Genomic DNA, 12,392 nt, shown 5'->3' on the forward strand with positions numbered 1-12,392 from the left:
AATGATTTGGAGACTGCCAGCGATGCGCAGTTCTTTATAATCCGGTAATATCTTATCTTAGATGATTTTCTAAAAACGAAATCTTACGCATATCATTAATAGTATAAAACGATAAGAAAGCGAATATTTTAGATTTTATATATATATATATATATATAATATACATATATTTCATTTTATATTATTGTATTTTCAATCTTTGTATTTAAACATCGGAGAGTAGTATCAATATTTTTACGATATTTTGCGGAGTAATTAAAAGCAAAGTGAAAATTATGTGACTTAGGTAATAAAAAATGAAAATGATCAAGTACATGCGAAGAACATCGATATAGCGAATATCATAAAACTTTATTCCCATAAAGTCTTCTTGTTAACTGACGCGATCTTATTAATGCGCCCTGTTAGTCACGCGTGTAATTATATACACGCACAAGAGCGGCGCGTGCGTGGATATACATTAGGATTCATGCGTGGTAGGCGCCAAAAGATAGCAAGGCAGGCGCCTTCTTAACTGTGGGAAAGAAGCGCCAGCGTCTGGAGAGTCCTGTGGAGGCGCCGTGTGAGCGTCCTCACGAACTTTTTAACTAAAATATCGCTTGTTTTCAGTTTGGCTATAGATAATGCCATTTCTTGATAAAATCAACAAGAACCGTTTTCTTGGAAATGTAAATCTTTCGTAGCATAAAATCATAATTTTGACATAATAATAAATATGTTAATAATTATCAGTTAATAATTTCGATTTATTCTCATAAGATTTTAAATAAAACTTCAGATAAAAATTTTTTTTTTATTATAATTAGAGTTTGTAAGATTTTTGAAGTACCTTGTCTGATTGAGTATTTTATTCCAATACAAATGTCATGAAATTTAATGTATCTGTAACTGAAAAGTATATTTGTATACATGTACATGACATTTAGTATACTTTTTATAAAATTTCACCAAGTTCAGTACATTTTTCATTAAATTTTATGTAGATATGCATGAAATTTAATGTAAATAAACGTTAAATTTAAATTACTTATAACTTTATTTTTATCGACAACATTAATTATTTTTAATGTATCTGCTCGAAATTTGCTTCCATTACATGTAAGGGAAGCGAATTTCTGTTTTTTTAACAGTATAGAATGATACATGCATATTTTTTTCCTGAAAAAAATCTAATATAAAATACCGATTTATTAAATATGATTTATTACATAGATATATTAAACAAATTTATTGATTATGTCACCGTAAGGTAAAATTTAATTCGTGATTAAATGTATCATAATCTAAATTCTTTAATCTAAAAAAAATCTTTTAATTACGATTTTAATATAGATTGATCCAGAGATCTCTACGAAATATTTGTTATTTAAATTTGCGTAAAATTATTTTATGATGCATCTCTTTTGGAATTGACAACCGAATAATCAGGTATTCAAAATAAGCAATATCGATGCACTTTGATTGCTCGCTAAACTGAGGCCATGAAAAGAGATCTCAGCATAATGCGGTGTCCAGTTGCACGACCCGTCCGTGTTGCCGCATAAATGGGCCCTTTGTGCTGTCGTCTCGCATCTAAACAGCCGCATGCGACGTCGGATGCCCTATCCGTGTATAGTTTATAGGAAAATCTCGCACGGTGGCGTGTATTGACCAAGCACGTGGGGGGTCCTTTGCCGCCCATGGTGAGACGTCCGCATTTTCGAAATCTGCTCTTTTTCTTGTTATTATCGATAACTGCTACGCAACGTGTGTGAAATTGGCACCTCATCTTTTGGCACCACACAAGTGTTGATACAAGTTCCATTGGCACCCGCAATAGTTCTTTCCCGATAGGTTTTATAAATAGTTTCGTTGATTTAGCTAAAAAAAAATAACCCTTAAAAATTTGAGGTGCTAACTTGCCGTGGCATCGCAACATTCAAAAAAATCAATTCAAGCCATGAAATCTTATAGTTTTAAGAAATTTTACGATAATTGTGTTGTCGACACCATCGAAGGTGTCATCAATACACTCATCAGAAATTTCTCTTTTTATGGGCTTTTGGTATAGATAGTAACATACTATAATTATTATAACTTCATAATATCGCTTTGCCAGACATTTTAATAATATTGATTAATAACACGTGTAATTATTATATATTACATGGAACAATAGTTTTACTGAAATTTTAAAAATTTAGTATTTCTGAAAATAATTTTTTAGACTATCAAAACAATTATGTAGGACGCTTAAGATAATTTGCTAGAATGCAAAATTTTTTGCGATATTGCCCATTATAATCTCATCATATTTGAGCATCCTACTTTATTACTTTGATAGTCCAACAAAATTATTTTCAGATCTGTATCTATCTATAGCTACATTTTTAGGTACTTCAGAAAAATAGTTCTTTTACATAATTTTTTTTTTGTTGGAAGATAAAAATTATAAAAATAATCCTCTAAAAATAATCACACACATAGCGAGTATTATTGCATATAAATGCAATAATTTATAACAAATTATTCGAATTTACATTAATAATAAATTGTTTACACATTTTATGTATAAGTTTTATACATAAAATGAGCAAAGTCCGTGAATTAGATGTTAATGTGTGTTTAACTTTAGCTGAAGCATAAAACTAAACGAATAAAAAAATATACTTTGATTAATAGTGTCACATGTAAAAGAAATACATTTTAACAGTTATATAAACAATGAAAATTTGGAAAACTTATATACCATTTAACGTTGTCTGCATATATCGAGCTTGCAGACTTGCAGAGCTGCAGATGAGGATACTCTCTATTATGCTTGAAGAGGTCAACTCGACTGTGTATTTCTGCGCTCGTACAAGACTTTTGTCGTTTTTCCGTGAGTGGTCCAGACAATTGCGTGTATCTGGATGTCTAGACGGCGCGCGGGTTGTTTCACGTTTTCTGTTAAATAAAACAGAAATCACATTAATTTGAGTCTTTTCCGTTGCTTAGTGCCGACAATCGCCGACGGAGAGTATCCACGGAGAATGAAGTCTTCTATTTTTTTTAATATTTACCTTATTTTTAATTATTTACCGTTTTGAGATATAATTCGACAATATTTTTTATTTCATCATTAACTATAAAGTCGTCTTTTAGCTTAATTTAGTTCCAATTACAGCAAATGCTACGTTAACTAATGTCCTTGATTATATTGTAAATATAATACTTTTAGAAATTTTACAATAAGCAGCAAGGGCTTAGAAAAATTAAAACATTAAATATCTTTATATTTATATTATAATTTACTTATTTAATTAGATTTATTATATAAACTTTTCCGTTTGTGTGATGAGATTGATGTATATTATTGCATTTATTCTATCATTTAATTTTTATTAATTTGCAATGAGTTCTATAACGATTCAATGACATGATGGTCGACAAAAAATACCAATTAATTACATTGCGCGCTGCTTCCACGAAGAAACGATGATGATTAATCGAGGAAGAACGAGAAGGAACGTATTGCGCAAATGATCGTTTAATCGTTGCTTTTAGAAACACGACTCCCAACATGTTTCGATTGGTGGGATTCATCTCGTATAGGCGGACCTTCCGTACTCTCCTCCGCCTTACGTTACCAATGACTATGGCTGTCGTGACGCAAAAAGATATTTTGCTGTCTTCTCAATTATTCAGACACTTCCGATATCAATGATTATTACATGTTGCAGTCGTTGCTTTCATTTCGGTTGTGCTTTTTTTAAAGTAATTTCTGTCAAGAAAAATTACGGATTGAAAGTTTATTGATGGGCCAATTAAAGTGATTTACCTGTTTAAATTACAGAGTTATAAAAAAATTTGTGTGACGAAGTTTTGTGTTTATCAAATCCCAAGGAAGTCTAAGAAAGTTGATGTTATTTCTTCGTCATCATCATTTTCATTTCGACGTCAAAATGATGATATAACAAATAACGTTAACTTGTTATCTGAGTAAAAAATGCATACGTTGATACGTTCCCGAAATGCTTTAAATGTATCAAAGGTAAAAATGGATATTTTTAATGTTAATTATTATTTTTGGTTTAATTATTTATTATAATTAATAATTTTTATTATAATTTATATTTTTTATTGTAATTGTTTATTATTGTAAGATATAACTAACAGTCCAGAGTTGGAAATATATGTGACCAATGATTTTATAAACTTTGTTAACACAATTTTTTTGTCACCCTGTATAACTAGTTTAGAATATATTACATATTTTGCGATTTTTTTATGAAACTGAAATCTTATATTTTGCAAAAAATTATAAAAAATTTTTGAATTAATTTAGTTATTTAAATTTAGCAAATAAAACGCAATGTAATTAGGCTCCAACGAATAAAATTCAAACAATCAATATATAAAAAGGCAAAGAAGCCACACTTGATGTTTGTGTGTGTTATACAATATTTATATAGTTATCGTAAAACATACACACAAACGTTTCGATCTTTTTACATCAAATTCTCTTCAGTGTGATAAAACTTAACGCAACTTTTACATTTCAAATTCTTAAGATCGACCTCATATCGAGATTCCTACGCTTCACTTAGTTATTTAAAATTTTAGTAATTAATACGAAATCATATTGCAACAATTGCAATCACTTGGATTGTCATGCGCGAGCATATGACATTTTCTAATATAAATTAGTTCGTAAAAACTTCAATACACGGAGTTACTATTAAAATTATGTGCGACTGTAGTAGTAAGCATCTACAGTCGTACACTGATGCATCCTCACACTCACATCAGTGTATCGCCATGACGTTCCTGTGCGACGGGACCAACACTTGACTCCCTTGCAAGACCAAGTCACATTATACGTCTGCCCTCCGACCCGACCACTCAACCGTTACCATCCCCCGAAATAGGGATAGTGCATCGATAAACGGCTGTTCGCTATTCTCGCAAATTTTATAGATATTTATATGTATCCGTTGGTTATAGTGATATGTCTTATGGTGCAATATTAAATTTCGATAGTTGATAACATTGTGAATAAACTATCAAGATTTTCACACGCAAATTTGAAAGTTTCTTTACGATCTCGTAATCACATTTGACAGTTTACATTGTGAACACACTATCGATACTTCTGCGTGAATTTAAAAATCTTGACAAATGTATGAATTAATAAAGTTTGACAATTAAACTAACTAATAAAATCTCTCAGAGGGAAAGACTAATTTGTTGAACGTTTATTGGACTAATATTTAAAAAATTACTGTTAATATACAATTAAATCATGAATTTTTAAAACGAGCTTCCAAGCTCTGCTGAAAGCAGAACTTTGGTTACTGAGTTATTGTTAAGAATTAAAAAGATGAGACTTGCTTAAAGAAGAATGCAATGCGTAAACATTTTTTTTTCTGATGAAATGATGTTCGACGCATAACGAGTGAATTGAAAATAGAAAAATGCTTTAGAAATGTTGTCCTCTTCGGTGTCGACTCCATTCAGTGTTCGTGATATTCTCAGCGAAGATCAACAACTCGGCGTCATGGATTGTTACGCGCATCATCAAAATCAAGTTCAACAACATGTGCATCAAGAATATTATTCATACAACGTTGTGTCTGAAAACAATTGGGAAATAGATAAATTTAAGGATCAACCGATGCCCAGTTATCAACATTATTCGGATCTTAATCACGTTCATCAATTGAGTCAGGTGGTACCGCCATACCAAGAGACTTCTATCACTGAAGACGGTAAGTATTATTTTGTTATTTTTGTTATAAGAATTTAAAGATATATTATTTTTTATGATATAATTGTTTTACAATAATTTTATTACATGGAATTATTAAAGTATGTTTGTATCAAGATATATATTCTTCTTTCTACCCTATAGTATTTATTATTAAACAAAAATTGTGATAAATTATTAAAAAAGTTATAATTAATAGCGTAATAATTTTTTATATTGTGGTTTCCTTAAATTATTGCAGCAAATATTTGCATATTTTTCTAATGTTACACAGTACTAATTTTCAAGAAATATATATGTTAAAGAATAAATTATAATAAAAGTAAAACTAATTTTGTTTAATCGAAAATCATATTATCAAACTTATATTGTTATTACCAATTCAAGAATCATTTTTGAGATACGCTTTGCTAGAATTTTCGTTTATTTTAAAGTTTCGAATTTTAGCTTTAGCAAGAAAAAATATTAATTATAAATTATATGTAAATTCTCTAATAATAATAATGAAATTATTTTTAGGTAACATTGTTACGTCCAGCAAGACTGAATTGCGCAAAAGCCAATCTGGTAAAAGAACGAAACGAAAGCCAAGAGTATTGTTTTCGCAAGTAAGTTTGATTCTTTTTGATAACTATTAAAGTCTATTCGAATAGATAATAATTTAATAAGATAATTTTATAAAAATAGCTTTATATACATACAAACTTAATTCCAAAACTTTTTATTTTTCTAAAAATTATAAATATTAAAATAAATATTAAAATGTATAAAGTTCTAAGTCATAAATAACTTTATAATATACTTCACAGACACAGGTTTATGAATTGGAGCAGCGATTCAAACAGCAGAGATATCTGAGCGCACCTGAGAGAGAATTGTTGGCTCAGTCACTGAAGCTAACCAGCACGCAAGTAAAAATCTGGTTTCAGAATCGACGATATAAGAACAAACGCGCCCGAATCGAGGATGCTGAGAAGTTGCAGGCACAGAATATGAAGAATCAGCCCTTGAAGAAGATCGCCGTACCGATCCTCATCAAGGATGGTAAACCCAATGTACAAGAATCCTACAACGCACCTTATTGGCCAAATATCCGATCGGATTTAAACGCTCCGATACAGACAGATTTTCGGACAAATGAGATTCGTCTTAGTCCCGACTTCAGGTCCAATTCGAACGAGATGAGGATTGATTCCAATATCAGTACGGAGTACAAACCAGAAGTAAATTCAGACATGCCCGGAAGATCAAGTCTGAATGACATGGCAGACAAGCAGCACGTTCCAGAATATAGGAGCAATTTCGTGACGGAAGCTACGCCGAATGTACACGATTGCAATCGATTAATTAAGTCGGAATTTAAGACATGCTCTAACACCAACGAAGCCATGTCTTATCCAGACTTGAAAACTGTTCAGTCAGACAACAAACAGCTTATGACTGATAGGCGGATGTCTATGGATGTCTCTAATGGCGAATATGTGTTTTCGAATTATCTTGCTCCTACCAATTACCAAATGCAATACGTGAATTATATGGAACAGGTACCTATGGATCAAAATCTTCAACGACTGTGGTAGGTGATGCGAAAATTATGAGTAATTAAAATCGCATTGCAGTTTCTACTCTTGAATCTATGGTGGTTCTGTTGATAAGAATAACTTAGATTTAGCAGTTAATTAAATCGTTACTTCAATTCTTTCATAGCTTATTAATTATGCTCTATGTGAAAGAATTTTACATTTATCAATAAGTATTTAATTGTTATTATCAATTTAATTATTTTCAATTATTGATTAACTTAGATATGATAATTGGAAAAGATAATTCAACCTTCGAAAATGGGTTACATTCTTTTTTTAATATTATGTATATGATATTTTTATGCATGTAACATAATAAAAAAAGATTAGATTTATCTTTTACATGTTTTTATCTTAAAACATTAAAAATCATACATACGTTAATTCTCAAACGTTATATTACAACATATTTAAGTATGGTATACCCAATATAATTTGATTGCTTATAACTTTTATAAAAATGAATACATTGCAATATTTTTTTTTAATTGAAATGCTAGACATTAAGGCATATAACGATACCAAGCAAATATATATATTTTTTTATTAAAATAAAAAAATTGTAAGTAATGGCAAAGACATTAAAAGTGTCGAATATTTGAAAAAAGTCGGGTATGCCATACTGAAAAGATGTTTAAAGAATTGATAGTTCGATGTTAATCAAATCTCGCTAAATCTTTACAAAGGAAAATCAACGTTGACAAGAAAAAAGAAATAATACACCAAAGATGTATTCTTTAATTATTATTATACATATACGTAAACAATTAACGCTAAGTTAGAAATACACTAGAGAATAAGCTTATGATATTGGCAGCTGTTTTTTTAGTTGACTAAGATTTTCCCTTCGAAATAGTAACGCGCCGTACAAGAGGGCGGAAATTGCTTCAAGTGGCCTTTGCGGAAACATCGAGCACTTTTCCGCGTATGTCATGTGCCTCGGAAAGTTTTTTTTTTCACTGACTTTCAAGTGCAGACGCTATAGTTGTGCAATAAATTAATTTTCGTTCAGATGGACCTTTGCTGAATAGAAACAGAATTGTGTATATTGTCAATAAGTAAAGAGAAATGTTCAGTTTTCTATTAAACGTGTAATACAAATCTGAAAGTGTTATATTTTTCCTGTATATATTATACTCGTACTTCGAGAATTACTTTAATTTGACTTTTCAATAAAATTCTACATTTAATATGATATAACTTTATGGTAGAATAATTAATTTGACTTCTTTATAATTATTTATAAAAATGTCATGGTAGAATAAGGTTTAAAATCACGTATTTAGTAATAGATTAAATTTTTATCTTATTTTAAAATAGATGTGAATATAATCTTTACATTAAGCAAATACTATTTTACAGTTAAAAAATAACATTTATCGTAAAATGAATAAAATAAGCATGAAATTTTAATGAAATGTGCATAAGTATGTCGAGAGAAAATAATAAATTTAAAGAATTCAACTTTTATATTAAATTTCGGGTCAGGCATTGAATCAGCTACAGTCTCGACTTTGCAATTGCGTTTATTATTTTCTATTATCTTATTTTATCTACTGCTATATATTAAATATCATTATAACTTAATAAAATTATTATTATTATTAATAATACATGTAAGAAATTGTACGCATATCATGTATGCTTATGACGTATTTGCTACTAGTGTATTTATTACGCATACTGCATGCATTTACATGAATGCCCGCATGTATTTATGATCGATTTCTATCGAATTAAATTTAATCCAGATGCCTCTTGTGAGTTCGCGGTTCAATACAGAAATATGGCGAAATGGTATTTATAAATAGGTGAGTTCTGACAGCTTGAGCGAAGCCATGGGCGCCTTTTGGGTTATCGCGCGAACACGACGGGTCATCTGGCAGTCAAGTGCTGCCCACATAGACGATTTACATCAGTGTAATCGCATTCATGGTGCTACTGGTGCCATAAAGGGCCATGGGAACAAGCTGATAAGAATGTCACTGGTAATTTTATAAGACTCACGGCCATATTGTATCTATCTAAACGCAACCTTTCCAGATATCCACCTGACTGCACCTGCGATAGATTGAACCTAATGAGATTATTTAATCCGTAAATTTCTCTTATCTATACATGTCTACGTGAGAAAAAAATGATATAATGTGAAAGAAATAATGATTTCGATGAAATTTACATTGGAAAACACGAAAGTTAAAACAAGCATTCTTAATAGACGGTATAATATTCTTGTTAATTTCTATTATGTATTTAGGATTAGATAGTTGTTAATTTTTAGAGATTAAATGAATTAATCCTTTTGAGCATCAAATGCGTCTCTCGCGTTTCTCATAATATCGATGCATCAATGCATCACTCCACATGTATATCTATGTCCTATATGAGCACAGTTCCATTACGATATCATATATTCAGATAATCAATCACGAAACGATCAACATAGAAATTCGATCCTATTTGCTTGTAAGCTAAAGGGAGACCGCGACAAACGTTTGCGCGAGATCCCAAGAGAGAAAGCACGCGACGTTGCGTACATAGATGAGCATATGCATAAAAGGACCAATGTCCACAAATCAGAAGATTTTAGTTATAAATGGAGAACTTTTTCCCATACAGATCATTAATCATCCTTTGATCAAAAAAATTTTAAGGATTACGAAATAGAAAAATCTACTTGTTGCACTTTGCAATGATAAAATTGATCATAGAATGAAGACAGATGAAGTATTGACATAAAAATCGAATTTTGTATTAAAATCAATTGCGTTGCTTTATCTTGAATATTGCTAATTTATTAATTGCAACAGATTAAGGGATGATACATTTATCCAAAAATCTGATATTCCATATTACTTTTTTCATAATTTTGAGGTATTTTTTAATTATGTAAATACTAAAAAAGTTTTATTAAAGTCACTCAAAATATAATCAAAAAAATTAGTTTTCTTTTAAGGTGTTTATTTTGTATTTTAATAATAATATTTCTTATGTAAATATACCTTAAGATAATAATTTATAAATTTGTAGCATATTGAAATAAATAATGTTTTTTTCACTGAAGAATGATATATAATTTTTATGAAATTTATCTAAATTTACAATTGTAAGCAATTTGTTTGAAAAAATAATACGCGTTTATTATCGTAGAGAATTCTGTTTTACCGTGGGTGAAACTGTAACCGTTTGTCGTTTGTATCAAAGCGCTGTGAGATCAAGGGATCGCCTGAAATCACCTCTTTCAGAAGCTCAAGCCTAAATGTCTGATGTACCAGCGTATGAAACAGTAATTTTCTTTATAGTTGACATCTTTTATTATTGACATGTCCTGCACTCTACATTTTACTGTAGAAAATATTTCCAAAATGTTAAAATATATATATATAAAATTTTGTATATAAAAAAATGTTAAAATATATATTGTATATATTTATTGTATACACATCTTAATTTCCCTCAAGGAACATTATATATTATACGTTTTAATCAATAAAATATTGACGGGATTCTCATATGATTGTCATTTACTACAGTTTTATTATTTACTATTTTAAAAGTAGTCTTCTTTTTTTTTTAATTTATTAACTCTATCGTTTATATTTGTGCAATTGAATTACATGTTATGCATATAATGTATGATATCAAGCTTAAACTAATATAAGCAATGCTTTTTTTATTTTCAGAGTACAGAGAATGTCACTGGTGAAGGTACTAGCAGTAAGCTGTCCTCGTAGTTCGTAAGTACAAGAAATCTATGAAATATTTGAAAGAATTTCTTGGAATCGTGGTGGCTGCATGAAACACCGCTGATTGGCCGCTCGTACGCCAATTTTCCTCGACGGCGCTTCGCCACGAAAAATCGCTAAATTGCTTCTTTGAAATGCCGGAAAAGCGGAGGAAACGGTTTCCTCCGTAGTTCGCTCGACAAGTTCTTCTTGGTAGACTTCAAGCGTCGTTACTCACTTGATGATCCGCGCGATGTACTCGGGCTGATTTTCTCCCACTTTTACAAATTCACAAAGTAGAGCAGATATCGGTGATCGAAGGAAAAAAAATTTTCGCACATGCGAGACTAAATACGAATGTATGCTAAGTAAAAAAGTTAATAAAATAATTAAATAATTAATTTAAATATATATTGTAAGGTAAATCCATACAATCAATTAATGTTTATTCGAGCAAATATTGAGTGTGAAAATAATTTATTCAAATAAATATATGAAATACGCAAACGTTTCGATTCTGATTTGGATCCTTATCAATGCTCCAAAATTATTGATAATATACAGTCATCCAAGAGTAGTAATGTAACAAGATGTCATCATATTATACTTCCTGGAATAATGATAACGTTGCGATGATCATTATACCAGGATGTTTATTTGAATAAATTACTTTCACCTAATATTTGCTCGAATAGGTATTAATTGATTGTATGGGTTTATCTCAACCGAGCTACTTAATCTATTAATTATATTGTTATATATTGTAAGGTAATTAATATAATTAAAATAATTTTATCCTATTTTTCTGATTTAATAAGAAGGAAGAATTTCGGTTTATTATATTTTTTATTATTTTTTTTTAAAAGCATTTTCACGTTTTAAAAAAATGTTATTGTTAAAATTGCAGGAATCGAAACGTGAAGTTTAAAAAATCCCTTTTGAAACTATAATACATAAATCTTTAAATAATTTTATAATTATAAGCGTTTTAGTTTTTTAATAACAGAAAATTATTAAGTTGTTTTGTTTATTCATTGATATTAGGTGACCACTTGGCACGAACAAAAATATATAATTTATCTATAAATATAAAGCAATATGAGGAATCTAAATTCATAAAATTTGAAATTCACATTTAACTCATAAATATAGTCACGACTTATAAATCATATTGATTTCTGACATCGTGTTTCGAATGTTTTCAACGAAATGGAGAGGTGTCCCCTTTAACGTCTTCAATAGTCCATGTGACACTCTGGCTCCTAGGTTTCCTTGGCAACCATCCCAATTGAAACGCGTGTCAGAAGTCGGAAGAATGGTATATAAGAGAGGTAGGAAAAAGTAACGATAGAGACG

General features: G+C 29.9%; 1 protein-coding gene across 1 annotated transcript; it reads left to right on the forward strand.

Moving 5' to 3' along the window:
* Positions 1-5,446: 5,446 nt before the first annotated feature.
* LOC108755031 (homeobox protein Nkx-2.5-like) lies at positions 5,447-7,308 on the forward strand. Its single transcript, XM_018497740.1, has 3 exons — positions 5,447-5,729; positions 6,248-6,336; positions 6,538-7,308. Exons 1-3 carry the CDS (start codon positions 5,447-5,449, stop codon positions 7,306-7,308), a joined length of 1,143 nt encoding a protein of 380 aa, XP_018353242.1.
* The last annotated feature ends 5,084 nt before the right edge of the window (positions 7,309-12,392 follow it).

This window comes from Trachymyrmex septentrionalis, unplaced genomic scaffold (genome assembly GCF_001594115.1).
Source record: "Trachymyrmex septentrionalis isolate Tsep2-gDNA-1 unplaced genomic scaffold, Tsep1.0 scaffold83, whole genome shotgun sequence".
NCBI classification, from domain to species: domain Eukaryota; kingdom Metazoa; phylum Arthropoda; class Insecta; order Hymenoptera; family Formicidae; genus Trachymyrmex; species Trachymyrmex septentrionalis.